The 19,423-nt window shown below is 37.0% G+C and overlaps 1 protein-coding gene across 1 annotated transcript in view; it reads left to right on the plus strand.

Annotated features, from left to right (window-relative positions):
• Positions 1 to 18,951, plus strand: part of LOC141301280 (SNF-related serine/threonine-protein kinase-like) — a 33,883-nt gene extending 14,932 nt beyond the window's left edge. Inside the window, exons 3-6 of the mRNA XM_073831534.1 lie at positions 11,537 to 11,678; positions 14,388 to 14,600; positions 14,711 to 14,827; positions 15,761 to 18,951. Coding sequence (XP_073687635.1) covers positions 11,537 to 11,678; positions 14,388 to 14,600; positions 14,711 to 14,827; positions 15,761 to 16,907 — 1,619 coding nt within the window. The 3' untranslated portion in view covers positions 16,908 to 18,951. The remainder of the gene's footprint in view (positions 1 to 11,536; positions 11,679 to 14,387; positions 14,601 to 14,710; positions 14,828 to 15,760) is intronic.
• Positions 18,952 to 19,423: the final 472 nt, after the last annotated feature.

A 19,423-nucleotide genomic window follows, 5' to 3' on the forward strand; every position in this document is an offset into this window, starting at 1 on the left:
AATCTAATGGTTTTAATAAATCTGAAGATTAATTGTTTCAAAACAGATTCAAAGATTCATAAATTCTAAAGATTCTAGTGTAGTTTCTAAATGTGATTCTAAATGTAGTTTCAAAGATTCCAAAGATTCATAGTTTCAAAGATTCAAAACATTTTAAATTCTAATGATTCCATAAATGTAACATCCTTCAAAGTGTTAACATGGTTTGAAAGATTGTAAAGTTTAATAGTTTCAAAGATTCTAAAAATGTAAGATTCTAATGATTCCATAAATTGAATGCCCTTCATAGATTTAACATGGATTCAGATTCTAACGATTTGTAATTTAAAAGATTCAGGTTTTAAAATTCCAAAGACTGAAAGATACATATTTCAAAGATTCATACAGTAGATTGATTAATAGATTAATGGATTAAAATGTTAGATACACAGATTTTAATCTAGAGATTCTAAAGCTTCAGATTTAGAATTAATTCTAACCATTCATGAAAGATTTTTGAAAGCTTTGAGATATTCACACAGTTTTTAGAATTCCAAAGTTTAACAGATTCATAGTTAATTCAAAAATGTAGAGTCAACATAAATTCATAGATTCAATGTACATATGAACATAAATTAATAGATTCGTAGATTCTAGAGATTAGTTTAAAATAGTTTTAAAGATTCATAATGATTCATAGTTTCAATTATTCTAATTCTTAAGATTCTGTAGATTTAACATTCTTAATTTTTAGATTTAACATGGATTCCGAGATCCTAAAGATTCATAGTTTCAAAGATTCAGGTTTTAAAATTCCAAATATTTATACAGTAGATTGATTAATGGATTCATTCATTAAAATATTAGACACACAGATTCTAAAAGTTCTAAACATTCTCATTTAGAGAATTCAAAGCTTCATAGATTAAGAATAGATTCTAAGCATTCCTGAAAGTTTCAGATTTTAGAGTTCCAAAGTTTAACAGAATCATAGTTTCAAAAATTTAGTCTGACTGATAAATTCATAGATTTAAATATTCATGGATTCATAGATTCTAAAGATTCAACATGATTTCAAAGATTTGTAGATTCTAGAGATTTATAGCTTGAAGATTCATAGATTTAAGATCTAATCATCTAATGTTTTTAGTTGTCAGAATTGTGAGATAAATTGCAGTAACCTTTTTTTTTTTTTCTATTCAGTGGTGGAAACGGGCCTCCAACTGAATGACTATTTGCCTATTTGGTCTTAGGGAAACTTGGAATAAATAGCCCAGTTTTGGGTTTCACTGACCCTGGTCTAATGTGTCTCTTAGGGTACATCAAGTTCTTGTGTCCAAAAATAGCTGAAGTGCAACAGAATAGAACACAATGTAGGGATCTGGAGATGTGTTTTGCAAGTTTAACTATTTTTAGCTTGACACACTGTCTTATAAAAGCAAGGCTTATGACGAACAGTGAAAAAATGTCATGAAGCTGGAGACTCAGTTTATGACAGAGACAGACTTTAGAGGACACTTGAGCTTAACATTGTGACACAGACAGGAGGATGAAGACTTACAGGACTGACACTAAACCCGTCTGTCTCTCTTGCCGTCTTTCTCTCGTTTCAGTTCACTAGGGATTTCTAGAGCACAGATGTGTGCCCTTCTGCTCCTTTGCTCTGACATTATTAATATCATATTTGTATGATATTTTCTGCCAGAGTGTCATGTGACGATGGGACAGTAATTCTCACAGAGGCTGCATGTGCCAGGATTAGATCTGCGCAAAGTGGGTCAGTCTCTGCTGAGACCCAGCAAAGCGTGCAAAGGAGGCTATATTCAAACACACACACATACACACACACACATGCTAGGATGCTAGAAGCGTGTGAACCTGAGGGCTTGTCTCACCTCTCTCCAAGCGAAATCTACCTACGGTAGAACCAGAGCAGATAAGGGCTGAGTAGTCATGCGTTATAGATGTTAAACTTACTGGGTCAGTCAGAATGAGCAGTAAACATGCATATAAACAATGGAAAAGGTTCAGTATAGCTGTAGCTTAGCAGTTGGCATTTTAGCTTGAATACGGGCTCACCTGACTCTCAATGGTTCTTGACTCCACATAATTCAGCTAATTTAGCTGGCTTCTACCAAGCTGACGGGTGCATTAACAATAAATACTGTAGAACTGGACGCTTGTGTTTTGTAGGGCTACACAATTCATCAAAATAAATCCCACCACTAAGCTATAACATAATTTGGGTTTTTAAGTCCTATAAATACAGTTGAGGTCAAAAGTTTACATCCCCCTTTCAGAATCTGCTAAATGTTAATTATTTGATCAAAATAAGAGTATTTTAAATAAGTTTACATCCCTTTGATTCTTAATACTGTGCTCTAACCTGAATGATTCACAGCCGGGTTTTTTTTAGTGATAGTTATTCATGAGTCCCTTAAACAACTGTCTGCTGTTCTTAACAGCCTTTTTGAATTTGAAGATCAGGGTAGATTGAACTTATTTTGTCTTCTGGGAAACATGTAAGTATCTTCTGAAGTGTCTGAAAGGCAGTACTAAATTAAAAAAAATATGATATTTAGGCAAAATAAGAAAAATGTACACGTCTCCATTCTGTTCAAAAGTTTTCACCCCCTGGGTTAATGCATGTTTTTTTTCTTCTGGAGCATCAATGAGTGTTTGAACCTTTTATAATAGTTGCATATGAGTCCCTCAGTTGTCCTCAGTGTGAAAAGATGGATCTCAAAACCATACAGTCATTGTTGAAAAGGTTTAAAATACACAAAAATGCTGAAAAACCAAAGAATTTGTGAGACCTGATGGATTTTTCTGAAGAACAGCAGGCAGTTTAACTGTTCGGGACAAAGAAGGGACTCATGAACATCTATCACTAAACAAATAAACACAGCTGTGGATCATTCAGGTAAGAACACAGGGGGTGTAAACTTTTATTTTCTCTTGTGGACTATATGTAAACATATTTTATGTGAAATATCTTATTCAGGTCAGTACTAAATAAACAAAAACATGCATTTTGCATAATCCTTCTTATTTTGGTACAATAATTCACATTTTGCAGATACTGAAAGGAGGATGTAAACTTTTGACCTCAACTGTATATGCTCAGCATGTTTCAGAGTGAAGCTTGGCAGCTTATGATCTCTCTGTTCACAGTATATGCTGCTTCATTTGAACTTTATCTATGCATCTACTCTGAGTTTAGATCCCTTATAGTGCATTTTGGAGCCATCCATCTTCCTAAACTTGCTGAAGCAAATATGAAATGCTTATAAACCTGCTGTTGTCAACAAAAGAGAAGCTTTAAGGTCTCGCTGCGGTTTTCTGCCAAAATAAAAGCTACGGCAATACCCATCGGCTGACCCTGTGGCCCGCTGCCTAGTAGTTTAATCAGCTCCTGAAGTTTACTGGACACTGGTTGGCATCTGAAACTTCATTTGGAAAGCCTTTTTGTCTAGCAATTCTAGGTCAAGCTGATGTCATTAACCTTAGTAGCAAGAGAGAGAGAGAGAGCTGGGAAAGCGTAGACCGCCTCTCTGGGAAGCTGATATCTAGTGAACAGACAAGTGTCCGTTTCCACTGTATGTGGAAATATTTCTTTTATTCTTTTGTGTGTGTGTGTGTGTGTGTGTGTGTGTGTGTGTGTGTGTGTGTGTGTGTGTGTGTGTGTGTGTGTGTGTGTGTGTGTGTGTGTGTGTGTGTGTGTGTGTGTGTGTGTGTGTGTGTGTAGCAGCTCAGTGTCATCAGGATTCAGGTTGTCGACACTGCTGATCAGAGATGTTCTGATATAGATAAGCTGGGAGAGACTGACTCAGTGACATCTCACAAACTCACACACACACACACACACACACACACACACACACACACACACACACACACACACACAACACACTTAACTGATAACACACACCTTCTTCAACATGCAGTTACCTCTGCATTAAAGTCGTTTATAATGTCACAGATGATTTCTGTTTCAAATAAATGCTGTTCTTTTGAATTCAGATGGGAAAATCTATTTAGGTAAGAAACCTAAAAATATAGGACTGTTTTCACAAAAAAATTAAGCAGCACAACTGTTATCAAATAAAAAAAAAACTTCTTTCAAAAGCATGAAAAGTTTTAATGAAAAAAAAAAAAAAACTAAAATTTTAAAATGGTATAGTTTAATTTTTATAGATTCATAATGTCTTAATATTCAGAATTTTTGATTGATTATAAGGATTTCAAAGATCTTAAAGATTCAAAGTTTCCAAACATTTCAAAATTTTATAGATTTGTAAATAAGAAACTTTTTAAAGACTCCTAGAATTCCATATCAGAGATCAATTTCAAAAATTTTAAACATTCTAAAAATAAGATTCTAAGGCTACGTTTACACTAGTGCGTTTTCGTTTAAAATGCAAAACCTACAGTTACACCTGTCGTTTACACTACTCCGGCATTTTCGAACCTCGAAAACTGAGACTTTCTAAAACACTGCAGTCCCCGTTTTCATTTGAAAACTCCGGGGTCACTTTTTAGGGTGTTCATACTTGTAGTTCAGTTCATTTGGTTCATTTGGTCCGGACCAAAAAGGAAAATGATACATTTGGTTCTGGTCCGCTTAGCGTTCACACTGGCATTTTTGACAGTGAACCTAAAGATACTGAACTAAAGGCATAGTAATATGTTTACAACCTGTTTGGTCGTGTTGAGTGATGTATATTTTGTGACGGAAACCACTGAACACTAGCCTGGGTTTTCCCATGCTGCCTTGCGTGCAGCGCGATTTTAATTTTATTTTCAAATTTTCACCTCAGATAGGGAACCAATCACAGAACAGGGAGGGAGCAGCTAGACGATGACGCCTTCTATGCGACTCACCGAAGCAGTTTGTTTATAATCATGGATCCAGCATGGCAGCAGATGCAAAGTTATCTTTCGATGCAGCCTTACACCGTGTCTACACCGGACGCGACAGTTGGGGATTTGCTGTGTCGTGCCGCATCCAGTGTAGACAACATAATGGGTTCTATTGCATTTTGTCGCGCCGCGCCGCTCGCGTCAGGTGTAGACACGGTGTTAGATAGTGTTCTAAGTAGTTTAGAATGCAAGTTCTACATACGTCATCTGGTATAATTGAAATAATTGGCTATGAGCTACGCACAGGCGCTTTTGATAGACATTCGTAGCGCCCAATAAACGGCTCTGGGCATTCGTAACCACGCCTCAAATACGAGAAAATGAACATGACGTTGTCATGGCGTGGTTTGGCGTTAGCCAGGCTAACTGAACACTATAAACAAAAGGAAAAGGCGCAATACACCTAATGCCGTCTGCTGGACTAAGCATGCTCTTTGTTGCTTGTATATATGATTTTATTATCACCATCTGCAAACTTACAAAGAGCTCATAAAAGGCACTTTACCTCCTCGTTGCTCCACGTTTGCCCTCTACTCATTTTGTTTTGGATACACCGCTTGTTCCTTCATGAAATCATGTCGCATAGCATCCATCTTGTCATTACTTCCTGTCTTTGGTTAGTTTTGAAGTATTTGGTCCATATCGCATTCATATTTCATTCGAACCGCACCAGAGTTCGCTTGGAAGTGGACCGTGACCCATCTTTTTAACGGTCTCGGTCTGCTTGTTTGGTGCGCACCAGGGTTGGAATGGCAGCGTTCACACTTACTCAAATGAACTGCACTAACAGAGCAATCGCACCAGAGTTTGTGTTAATCGAACCGAACATGACAAGTGTGAACAGGTAAACGGACCAAAATGGAGACTTTTAAAAAATGTATGGTGTGGCTGCCCACATTCACTCTGCGTATCTTTGACGGCTCATGCTCATTATGAATGGTCATGTGACCTGAGTTTTCGGGTTGTGTAGTGTGGACTGAGATCGTTTTTAAAATGCAGTGAAAACGCTACTGTAGACATGGATCGTTTTCATTTCTTTTTTGAAATAAAAACGCACTAGTGTAAACAGGCCTCAAGATTCAAAACTGTGCATTTCTACTATTATTACATATCTACTACATCGATTTTATATAGCTATAGAGATTCTACTGTCTACTATTGGAATCCTTGAATCTTAGAGTCTGTACAAGCCCTTAAGTCTCAAGACATTCTGTTTCACACGCTGTTGTCACATTATGTAACCTCAGCACAGATCGGCACACACAGCAGCTCCTTGTTAGCCGTCATTATGTGTAATGTGTTTTGTGTAAACTGTAGTCACATGGCACTCACGCACAGAGAGATGCGCTGTACATTAAAACTGCTCATACTGGCTGTGTCGCTCTAAAAGACTCTTGCTGTGACTTATTTTATTTTAACTAGATGGAGCAAGATAAGAAAAGCTTAAAATGACTGATTATTTCTGCCACCTCCACACATAACATTATTTGTCAAGGCAAATGTTCTCTTACAAAGTGCATTGGTTGTGTTTGTGATAAATAATAGCTAAGATGGTTCAATTATGAAAACAGGCTGAGTACTAAAATTAGGTTTTAGTTATAACATTAATGGACTTGTTTAAATAAGGACATCATGATTTTTATGCAGTTTAATCACGACAGCACTGGTGTCATTTCTATGCATGTCTGACCATATTTATATTAAGAGCATTTGAGTGTGCTTAAAGAAAAAATCCTGTGTGTGTGTGTGTGTGTGTGTGTGTGTGTGTGTGTGTGTGTGTGTGTGTGTGTGTGTGTGTGTCAGTGTCAGTGCGGGACACACAGTGCTCATGTCTGTCTGTCTCTCTGTGTGGAGGAACACACAGTACAGAGAGCAGAAGAGAGGGCTTATTGTTAGAGCAGTAGAGACACTGTTTGGACAATGTTGTCTCTCTGGACTGTCCCTCACGCTGATACTTTGCTCTGATTCACACAGTAGATGCTCTTTCACACAGAATTTATCGTCTCACACACACACACACACACACACTGAAACCAGCATGTCTGATTTGAAGGTGTTGTTTATGACAGTTTAAGAAGTTGGCACATCAAAATGATGATGATGATGATGATGATTATTATTATTATTGTATTTTTAACTGTATTATTATTTTTGTTATATTTTTAACTGTAGTATTATTATTATTATTATTATTATTATTATTATTAGCATCATCATTTGTTTTCATTTTAAAAGATTTGTTATTATTATTGTTGTTGTTATTATTATTATTATTATTATTATTATATTTTTAACTGTATTGTTTTATATTTTTAACTGTATTATTATTATTATTATTATTATTATTATTATTATTATTATTATTATTATTATTATTATTATTAGGGATGCACCGAATATTCGGCCACCGAAAGATTTTTATCACCGAAACAACACGGCCGAAACAGCATGTTGACGCAAACAGAAACCTGCACGTGCTTGTCTGAAGCAACACATCTACGGTGTGGAAGTATTTCAGTATATCTGAGAAAGACCCACGGATAGCGATTTGCAAAACTTGTAATGCCGAAATTTCAAGAGGGGTGTGTCTGCAGTGGTGCGTGCAGCCAGTGATGAGAGCAGAGACAGACAGATGTAGCTTTCAGTGAATGAAAAACAATGGCTTTACGTTGGTGTTACGTCGCAATATTTTAAAGATATGTCTTTTCTATATACTGTATTTTTATAAATATTTATGTTTTAAACCATGGAGGTGAGCCAATGGATATCACACAAGCAACGTGGAAACTGCGCAATATGTTAAAGTGAAAGTAAAAACTGTGCTTTCAGCATCTGACGTGCATTCTTTCAGAGACAATGAGAGACGATTATACTTCATATGCTGATATTAATTTAGTCCCCGAATATTTTTCTTGTGCCCTGAACATGGCGGGAAAAAAATGAAAAGAAATTTATTTTGTGTAAGGTTTGTTATTGAAATAAAGCTCTTAATTTTCATCGATGACTGCAGTGTTATTAGGGGTTAAGAAAGTCTTAATTATAATTTCAGGTGGTCTTAAATGTGGGGACTGAAAGACAAGAATTGCGATGAAACTTCAAAAGGCTATCCATTGAATAAATATGAGCGCTGCACGTTTCAAACTCATTTGCTGCGCTGCTTTGTGTACTAGCATTCTGACAGCGCCTCCTGCTGGAAGAGAAACGAGTTGTAAATGTGAACTGATGGATCCACAAGATAATGTGTTATAAAAAATTAAACAATTAAACAATTTAAACCAAGGCAGTAAAATATATGTAAATGTTAAGTAATATAATACTTGATTGATGATAATAATTGTTTAAATTAATATAATTGATTTATTCTTTGAAACTTTAATATTAATTTCTGCAATTGCAATGCCTTGATTTTAGTAAGATTAGTACACAGTCATAGCCATAAATGCAATGGTACTAATAATTGGCGCAATTCTTTCGGTGTTTCGGTTTTCGGCCTTGGTTTCGTCTTTTTCGGTTTTCGGCCAAGAATTTTCATTTCGGTGCATCCCTAATTATTATTAATAAAAGGTTAATTTAATGTTTTAATTTTAAAAAGTGTTAATATTATACTACTAATAATAATTTGTATTGTATTGCATAGTGTTTTACTAATAATTACAATAATAATAATAATTTTAAAAGGAGTATTATTATTATTGTTGTTATTATTATAGTAATTTGTTTTCATTTTAATAGATTTGTTATTATCATTTGAAATAATTATAATAATAACAATACTTTTAAAATTAAAACATTATTAACATTATTATTTGTTTTAATTTAAAAAGATTTGTTATTAACACTGAGAAAATGTAATTTAATGTTAATGTTTAACATTAATGTTTATGATTATTATTATTAATTTGTTTTTATTTTAAAAGATTTGTTATTGTCATTATTAGTCATTATTATTAGTAGTAGTAATAATCATAATACTCATGTTTAAATGAAAACATTATTAACATTAAATTTATTATTTATTATTATTATTACTATTAATAGGTTGTTTAATGTTTTCATTTTAAAAGGAGTGTTGTTGCTATTGTTATTATTATTGTTATTAATACTATTATTTTTATTGTAATTTGTTTTCATTTTAAAAGATTTGTCATTAGTAATAATAATGACAATAGGTCATTTAATGTTAATGTTTTAATTAAAAATAATATTTTAATAATATATATATTATTTATTATGTGAATTGTTTCATTTATTTATTTTATTTTGAAAGGAGTGTCATTTAGTTTCATTAGTAATAATGATGATGTTGATGATGATATGATGATAATGATGATGATGAAGAAATCAACGTGGGTCATGGGTGATCCAAGGCAGGGTTATTATCATTAATTAAAATTAAACCATATTTTAAAAAATAAAGATAATAAAATGGTCCTTAATAAATAAATAAATTTTTAAAAAAAAGTTACCTGAAATGAACTTTTTAAATTTGTATTTTCTATTTTAGATTGGAGCACTAAAATAACTCGCACTAAATAAACTCTAATGATTGCATACATCCTCTGGCCATTCTCTGAATTTCTATATTTGCCAAAATGAAACTCCAAGAATACCGCAGCCGTATTTAACTCCCAGTCAGGTCAGCGCATTAGACCAAAACTATATATGAGCACTTTCTCAGTACTCTTTCCTTTTGCAATCGAAGGTTAAATTAAATGTTATGAATATATAATAAGCGATCTTACCATCATCTCACTTTAAAAAGAGAAAGACCTAGACTTCTCAACCATATCTGTGCGTTTTCTTGTTTTTTCACACGCTCTATTTGTATCACACGAGTGCAAAAAGTTAAAGAGGAAGTTGTTTTCTTGGAAGGCCACCGTGGAAAAGTACACCACTTAAGCAAACGCGTCTCTTGTGGGACTTACACGCACCCTCTCGTACTTTTCTCTCTTTTTCGTGTCCTGTTCACTGTGTTCTTGGTTCAAGATGTTCCATAAGACTTCCTGGGATCCGTGGTTGACACACAGAGTTGGATGGGGAAACAATTTCATGGACATTTAGGTCAGAGAAGCAATGCCCCATAGGCATAGCGATTGGCGATGTAATGACTGGATAAGAGAATTGGTTAATTATTGTCTGAGGACATACATTGACTCTGCTGGAGAGGTTAAGGCTGGTTTTATTTGCGTTTTAGTTTGTGTGTTGGTTGGTTATGATAGTGTGAGCATGTGTCACATGAGGACTTCTGTGTTGGATAAAAACCCTTGACATGTTTCTTCCTTTCTGTCTGTACAAATCCAATTACACTTCCCTCTAGGCGTGTAAATATTTACTCTGACAACAATTTGATTCGGTTTGATTTGCATCTTGAAAACATAGTGATTATATATATATGTATATATATATATATTTTTTAGTGATAGTTGTTCATGAGTCCCTTGTTTGTCCTGAACAGTTAAACTGCCTGCTGTTTTTCAGAAAAATCCTTCAGATCCCACAAATTCTTGGGTTTTTCATTTTTGTGTATTTGAACTCTGTCCGACAATGACTGTATACTTTTAAGATCCATCTTTTCACACTGAGGACAACTAAGAGGCTAATATGCAACTATTACAAAAGGTTCAAATGCTTACTGATACTCTAAAAGGAAAAATAATGCATGTGGGTGAAAACTTTTGAACAGAATGAAGATGTGTACATTTTTCTTATTTTGCCTAAATATCATTTTTTTTTTTTTTTTTTCATTTAATACTGCCCTTCAGAAGCTACAGAAGATACTTACATGTTTCCCAGAAGACAAAATAAGTTCAATTTACCCTGATCTTCAAATTTCAAAAGTTTTCACCCCTTAATGCATCCTGTTTGCTTCAGGAGCATCAGTAAGTGTTTGAACCTTCTGTAATAGTTACATATGTGACCCTGGACCACAAAACCAGTCTTAAGTCGCTGGGGTATATTTGTAGCAATAGCCAAAAATACATTGTTTGGGTCAAAATTATTGATTTTTCTTTTATGTCAAAAATCATTAGGAAATTAAGTAAAGATCATGTTCCATGAAGATTTTTTGTAAAATTCCTACTGTAAACCTATCAAAATGTAATTTTTGATTAGTAATATGCATTGCTAAGAACTTAATTTGGACAACTTTAAAGGTGATTTTCTCAGTATTTTGATTTTTTGCACCCTTAGATTTCAGATTTTCAAATAGATGTATCTCGGCTAAATATTGCCCTATCCTAACAAACCATACATCAATAGAAAGCTTATTTATTGAGCTTTCATATGATGTATATATCTCAGTTTTGTAAAATTTGACCTTATGACTGGTTTTGTGGTCCAGGGTCACATATGAGTCCCTCAGTTTGAAATACACAAAAATGCTGAAAAACCAAAGATTTTGTGGGACCTGAAGGATTTTTCTGAAGTACAGCCAGCAGTTTAACTGTTCAGGACAAACAAGTGACTCATGAACAACTATCACTAAACAAAAACGTAACAGTATTAAGAATGTATGAAAACTTTTGAACAGGGTCTTTTTTTATAAATTCAACTATTTTCTCTTGTGGACTAACAAATAAATAATTCGAATAAATAAGAAGTATTTTACATAAAATCTGTTTTTTGTGTCTTTCAGATATCTGGTCACTGGGTGTGATCCTGTATATGCTAGTGTGTGGACATCCACCCTTTCAAGAGGCCAATGACAGCGAAACCCTCATCATGATCATGGACTGTCGCTACACTGTGCCAAACCACGTCTCTCCAGAATGCAAAGAGTACGTATTTCATCTGAGCTTCGATTTTCCTTAGACGCACACAGAGTTAATAAACAGATTTTAATTTAATTTTATTTAATTTTATTTGTTATTTTCTTCTTTAAAGCATAAAACCACATTAGGTTTATGCATGAAACAAGAAAAAACATTTTGAAAATTAATTTAATTGAAGATGCATTCTTGGGAAACAAGTTACCGCAATGTTAGCTTAAATTAAGCTCGTTTTAACATTCTCCCTGGAAAACACGACAGGAATAGTTGTTTTTGCGTTGTGTTGAAATCTAAATGGCCCTCTCTTCAGCATGATGGTAGTTTGCCATTATGTAACAAGTTTTATTAAATCTGCTGAGTGGTTTCTTCAGGGTCAGCAGATGTCATGTATCAATAGTCTTTTTCTTTCTTTGCTGGTGCTGTTGAGTTCACTATTTCTGGAAAGCCAATATTACCGAGGACATGACCCTGGTAAAATCCTTTCCACAAAGACCTTCCATGCTGATCTGATGCATGCCCACAAAAACATGCTTTAGTAAATAGACGAGTTTTTAAGATGTGCTTGACAGCCGTGTGCCATTGGAACACATTGTGTAACTCTCAGAGCCTCTCAAACACCACTCCCTCGCACTCTAGTTTTTACTGCTTTCATGCCAAACTTCATACCTATGTGTAGACGGGAGCCCATCTGAACATACTGTACTTTATCTGTTTACACACGCTTGTACCAGCCAGTTATATGTTGTGGCTCTCTAGATGAAGCCAATCAGGCTTCTGTTTGGATGAGCAAAGTTCTTGGAGGTTGATTTAAGAGCAAGTTATGACAGACACAGAATTTCCATCCTTGGGCCAGGTGACAGATACTGAAAGTAACAAGTCAAGACAACTCCCTCATTTTTTTTTTTTTTTCATAAGGGCTTTAACTAGATTTTCCAGCTTGGTTAGGTGTGCTTGACTTCTTACCTAAGCTTTAGTAGATTATTTGAATCATAATTTTGTAATGCTTTTAAAAAGGGTTGGGTATGATTTAGAATTTAGATTTGAATTGACATTGTCACACAGATGCATAATTACATGATTAGTTTTTGACTAATTATGACCATTAATTCCCTCATATAGAATACATTTGATTCTGCATCCTATTAGATACTTTATTTATAATATACAAAACATTCTTGAAGGGTTAGTTCACCTCCAAATTAAAAATCTGTCATTAATTACTTACCCTTGTGTCTTTTCAAAATTGTAAGAACTTCGTTCATCTTCGGAAAACTGATTAAGGTATTAATTTGATATAGATATAAACATTGTTAAAATAGTCGTGGTACTGTCGTAATTGTGTGCCGAAGACAGACACGGATTGTTGAATAGTCATCATTTAAAAAAAAAAAAAAAAGTATTCTCATAGCTTCATAAAATTTCGCACAAACCATTGATGTCACATAGACTATTTTAACAACGTCCTTCCTAACTTTCTGGGCCTTGAACGTGTCAGTTGCAGGGTCATAAAGCTCTCAGATTTTATTTAAAAATATCTTAATTTGTGCTCTGAAGATAAATGAAGGTCTTACAGGTTTGGAATGACATGAGGGTGAGTAATTAATGACAGAATTTTCTTTTTTTTTAGGTGAACTGTCCCTTTAATTAATTTCTTAACAGCGCACAAGCCTGCTTTTAAGTGTGCTCACCGCAGCTCAAGAGCGACCAGATTTTTACACAAGGCTGCCTTTTGTCAGAGTGAAGTTATTTTTAAGTGGGTTTATTCCAGGCTATTTGAAGTCAGAACATCCCCAAAGCAACAGCTCTCAGGCTTGAGTTTAGGTCTGAATCAGTCAATTGTGCAAGAGTGTGTGTACGAGTGTGTGTTAGACATCTGGGCTTGGCTGCTCAGCCAAACATAGTGACTGGGTCACATGATCTCCACCACAATCAAAAGCTTCCTTTAACAGGGAAGGGTTTTCTTAGAGGAGAACACTTGTGTCTTCAGGCAGACTTTCATCTTGCTGTTCATCTGTAGTTTGCTTTTTTCCCGCCCTTTTTCCTCACGGCTATTTAAGGTCTTGAGGTTAAACACACCAAGAGACTCTGCTGATGTTCAAGGGCAATGGAGCATGTGGGATTATAAACACAAACACTGAGAGACCTAAAAAACACACTTGGAAAGGGAAAACAGCTCCCCCTGCTGGTCATCTGTGTGAAATGCATGTTTCAGAAATGTGTGCCAGATCCGCAGTGAAATAAAACACTCAAATGCCTTGAATAAACAAGCTGGGTGCAGTGCATTCACACATACACACACAATCTTGGATCGCAAGAGTTCCAACCAATTCCGTATTCTTTCCGTTCGCCTCACTGAAGCACCAATTCTCTGCAGGTGCTCATGAATATTAATCAGCATAAAGATAAGCACTTCCTTTTCATTCCGTCTCCTCTGACAGCAAGATGCGCCTGTGCAATCATTGCCTGTCAGCTAGGCAGAGAATATTTATTAAGATTGCTAGAAAAGGAAAGTATGAAAATTGCAAGTAGAGTGAGACCAAATGAAGTGAGATGGAGGCAAGAGTGATGAAGGGTGACAAAATCAAGCCTGTTTGAGAAGATGGGATTTTTTTCCCCCCCGACTGAAGGTCATGTCTGATGTTCTCGTTCTGCTCTGGTAAAAAAGGAATAACAATCTCTCATCATTCTCTCCCTCCTATTTTCCTTTTTTCCTATCAGTTTGATTTCACGTATGCTGCAGAGGGATCCTGCTAAACGGGCGTCTCTCACAGAGATTGAGGACCACCCATGGTTGCAGGGTGTTGACCCTTCACCTGCTGGGAACACAGCCGCCCCGCTTACCTCCCACCGCAGTTTGTTACCCGAGGAGCATGAGTTCATACTGCAGGCCATGACCAGTGGCAGCATTGCTGACCGAGATGCCATCCAGGAGTGGGTATCTCTTTATTCTTTTTGGATATTTTGTTTTGGTCTCAGAATAGCCTGGCCTCTTCAGAGTTGCATTATGTAAGTTGTTAATGCAAATGCATGTTTTGTGATAGAGCACTGGAGGCTGACCGATACAACCACATCACAGCCACATACTACTTGCTGGGAGAACGACTCCTTCGAGAAAAGCAAGAGCAGTCAAGCCTCTCTCCTGAACAAAGACATGCACAGTAAGTCCCAGTATTCTTAAACATACTATAGATCAGGCATTAGCAAACTCGGTCCTGGAGAGCCAGTGTCCCTGCAGAGTTTAGCTCCAACCCTGATCAAATACACCTGAACAAGCTATTCAACTCACAGACTGGTGAGTTTTATAGGGTTGGACCTTAACTCTGCAGGGACACCAGCCCTCCAGGACCGAGTTTGCCTATGCCTGGTATGGATCATTTTGGATCTGAATGTAGTTTATCCTCTTAGGCAGGGGTGTCCAAACTCAGTCCTGGAGGGCCACTGTCCTGCAGAATTTAGCTCCAGCCCTAATTAAACACACCTGAAAAAGCTGATCAAGGTCTTACTAGGCATGTTAGAAACTTCAAGGCATGTGTGTTGAGGCAAGTTGGAGCCAAACTCTGCAAGACACCAGCCCTCTAGGACCGAGTTTGGACACCCCTGCTCGTAGGTAAGGGGTCTCCAGTCTCGGTTCCAGAGGGCCGGTGTCCTGCAGAGTTTAGCTCCAACCCTAATTAAACACATCTAAAACAGCTAATCAAGCTTTTACTTGGCATACTAGAAACTTCCAGGCATGTGTGTTGAGGCAAGTTGGAGCTAAACTCTACAGGACACCAGCCCTCCAGGACCGAGTTTGGACCCCCCTGCTCTTAGGTAAGGGGTCTCCAAACTCTGTCCCAGAGGGCCAATGTCCTGCATGGTTTAGCTCTAACCCTAATTAAAAAAAACCTGAGACAGCTAATCATGGTCTTACTTAGCGTACACTTTCAGGTGTGTTGAGTCAAGTTAGAGCTGAACTCTGCAGAACAGTGGCTCTCTTGGACCGAACTTGCCTACCCCTGTCTTAGGTCATAGAGATAATCTTACCACAAAACCCTTGGTACATTAAGGTTCCTGATATGTTGTACTGAGAACTGTTATTGGTTCTGTTACAGGAGACCCATGTCAGAACCACTGGACTTGGTGAGCCAAGTGTCCCGGACTGATATGCTAAGAGGAACACCTTTAGGTCCCTTGGCGCCTCTTGGTTCTCTGTCTTCCGGCTATGCCCGACGTGGTGTGAGTGAATCTGGGGACCTGCTGGCTCCCAAACCCAACCGTCATGACAACTCCTTCAGTGACTTTTGCAGCACGGCACCCTGCTTGAGCCTCGGTCTGCGCCCTCTACCTCCGGACCAACCTACTGTCAAGAGCCTTGGAGCCTTACAGCAAATCTGTGAGGAAGAAGAGGATGAGGATGATGAAAATGAGCAGAAGAATGATGAGGCAAAACTTGAGGTGGCACCAGGTAAATTGGATCCTCTTCCTTCGACAGATCTCTCGTTGAAACCTTCCAGAACATCTTTGCAATCAGAGACTGAGAGGAGAACAAGGAGGCCGTCTTGTAAAGTGATGGGAAACTGTGAAACTCTGGCTGAGGAGGAAGAACTTGAGGAAGGGCAAAAGAAGCTTTCGGATTCAGTGTCTAACATCACCTCTGGCACCGTGGAACATCAAGTAGCCCACATGGAAGAGTTGAACCACACAGAGCAACCAGGTAGAGGAAGGGACAAGGGTGTTTTCACCCACCCTAGCTTGTCTTTGGATGCGCAAGAAGGAGAACAGATTCAAGGTCCAATTATAGATGAACCTCCACCACCTCCCAGACTGGATGTTGTACAGTGCTGCTGGGGACAGCGTGAACCTTCAAAGGACACTCTAGAAAACAACAATAACACTCTAGCCAAATCTCGACTCCTTGAAGTTGGGGTGGTGTCAGCCCCTTGTGGTTCCCCACGGTCCCTGCCAAGGAACCACTGTGTGGACCTAGGTCCCGATGGGGTGGAGATGCGCAAGACTGCGGGTGAAGTCGAGAAACCTGAGGAGGTACAACCTAAACCTCAGAAAGGCCTCCAGGGAACCAGGGACACAAGCACTGACCCTGCTATCCGGGCCGATCCCAGCAAGGTCAAGAACGTGAACTTGCGAGAACGTCTGCTGCAGTTCCCGCTCTGCGAGAAAGCATTGTCCTTCAACATCCAGCCCACCTCTAAAGAAAAGCTCCTCCCATTTGCACAGTACAACTGCTGCCATGTGTTGTAGAGGTTATATCCCAAAATCAAAGAACAAACTGATATCAACAGAAACCCTCCAACCTCTACAACTGTTCTCACCTCATACTGTAACCTCAGAGGTGCTTGTATATCTTTTTCTTTCCCTACCCAGCATTCCTTGCTGCTTTCCTGTAAAACAGTTAACCTCCTGGCAATGCTGTGTATATGAACACCAGTATCTACTGACACTGCTCACTATATTCTGTGCTATCTCAGAGACTTTTATTAGATATAGCGTATGTCTTGCTAGCGTAGAAGCTTTAATTCAATGACTTGTCATTTTGCACTGTAATACCTTTACCACAATAAGATCACCAAGCGAGTGGGTGAAAACCATGCTTCCGAGCAACACAAGAACAGACGATGAACAGTCACAACAGTGGATGTTTAGACTCAAGAACTTGCCGTCCAGTCGGTGTAGTATTCCTGACACGGTTTTGGTTTTCATTTGGTTCATTTTTGCTAGCAGCTGTAAGGTTTTAACTCAGAAGTTGCATGCTGTGGCATTGTTGGAAGTTGTTCCCACACCACTGTCTCATGTTTGCTAGCATCTTTAGCCTCAGGCAGTGGGGCAGGAAGCAGAACACTTCGCCACATTGATACAGTGAACAGTGACAGTTTAGGAGCATGGTTATGAGAGCATGCTAAATCAGAACAGCTTAGTATTAGCATTTTGTGAGCAGGGGACTGACCAGGGAAAGATGCTAAGTATATCTGTGTATATATGAGGACTCAAACAGAGATTATTCTGAGAGATTATGAGGACATAATATTACACAAAACAGAAGACTGGTCTTCCTGGAGCTATATTTTGGAGTTTGTTTTAAAACTGCTAACTCTTGGAAATAGTATGAAGCTTTTATCAAGTATTAGAGAGTTATCAAGGGTTTTTTGGAAAGATGGTGACAAAGACATCTTTTTTTTTACATGCGGAGATACGCGAGGGAGATTATTTACATAACATTCTATCTATTTTTGTTTAATCATCTGCCTCTGGGTGCATCTTTAACATACGTTGTAAGGGGATAAGCTGTTTGAAATATCCAGTGAAATATCCATGTACAGTGTATATATTCTTTTGGACATATTATGCTATTGGTATGAAGTTGTATTTTGACCCTTGCACCGTATACATACCAAACATTTCAACCCACCATTTTAGATCTTATTCAGTGAACGTAGCAGTTTGATGACTGGCGGAAAGGTTGTATAGTTTCTTGTGTCATAGTTGTAAATACATTTGAAGAGGTGTATGCTAACGTAATGCTAAATAGCGTAGCTGAGCCTAGCTTAAAATGTACATTGACAAAATCCAGCCTTTGTATGTTGCAGTGGCATGAGTGAAGCTAGCGGTTACTGTTGTTTTTACCTCCTGAACAGCCTAAACGCATCACATAAATGTTTAGATAGCAAATGTGACTGTAGTTACTGTTACTTTGGTACTCTAAAGGACATCAAAGCTATTCAGTCCCTTCACATGTTCGTAAGTTTTTGCGCTATACGTAGTGCACTTGTCACCGGTGAGTTAATTTTTTTGTTTGTCACATACTGTAGCCAATGAAAGTGCAAATTTCAAATACACTTATTTTTGTTGCGATATCTTGGACCACAGATAAGCTTGACCAAATGCACAGGAGTAAATAATGTAAAAGGTGCTTTGGGGAGACATAGCAAGAAATATAGGCCTATATAGATATCTCCATATCTTCTGAAATTTTCATTTTCATTCCCATATTACATTTAATCAAGGCTGGGTTGATTTGTAAGTACAACCTTCTGGACCAATCAGAGGGCAGAGTGATATAAAGCCAGACGTGCACTATATTTTCATAATCAGCATTTATTTTCTTCTTATTTTGATGTTTCTCATTCGACATGGGTCTCCATCCTTCAAAGCATCTGTATTCGCTTTACAGCGAAAGTCGGATTTGAGTTTTGTCTATAGTCCCATTGACCCTTACTAAAACTATGACTGTGTCTCAATGAGATTAATTTATTTTTATATTTATTTATTAAAACTGATTAAACTGCCACTTGTGTCGTCCTATTTTCTTTTTTTTTTTTTTTAAGAATTAGTGCACAAGACCACAATGATCTTCATGTATGGCTGTTTATTGTATGATGCGGTTTTCTCAGCTTAAAGTAATTTGAATATTTATGAGTTTCTGCAAGGCCACTTACATCACTAAACATTTCCATAACATACAGTTGAAGTCAAAAGTTGCAGAATCTGCAAAATGTTAATTATTTTATCCAAAATAAGAGTGATCATACAGATGTTTACATATAGTCCACCAGAGGAAATAATAGTCGAATTTATAAAAATGACGCCGTTCAAAAGTTTACATACACTTGATTTTTAATACTGTGTTGTTACCTGAATGATCCACAACTGTTTTATTTATTCATTGTATTTTATTTTATTTCCTTTGCTTGTCCTGAACAGTTAAACTGTAAAAAATCCTTCAGGTTCCACAAATTCTTTGGTTTTTCACCACTTTTGTG

Source organism: Garra rufa, chromosome 25 (genome assembly GCF_049309525.1).
Source record: "Garra rufa chromosome 25, GarRuf1.0, whole genome shotgun sequence".
Classification (NCBI taxonomy): Eukaryota; Metazoa; Chordata; class Actinopteri; order Cypriniformes; family Cyprinidae; genus Garra; species Garra rufa.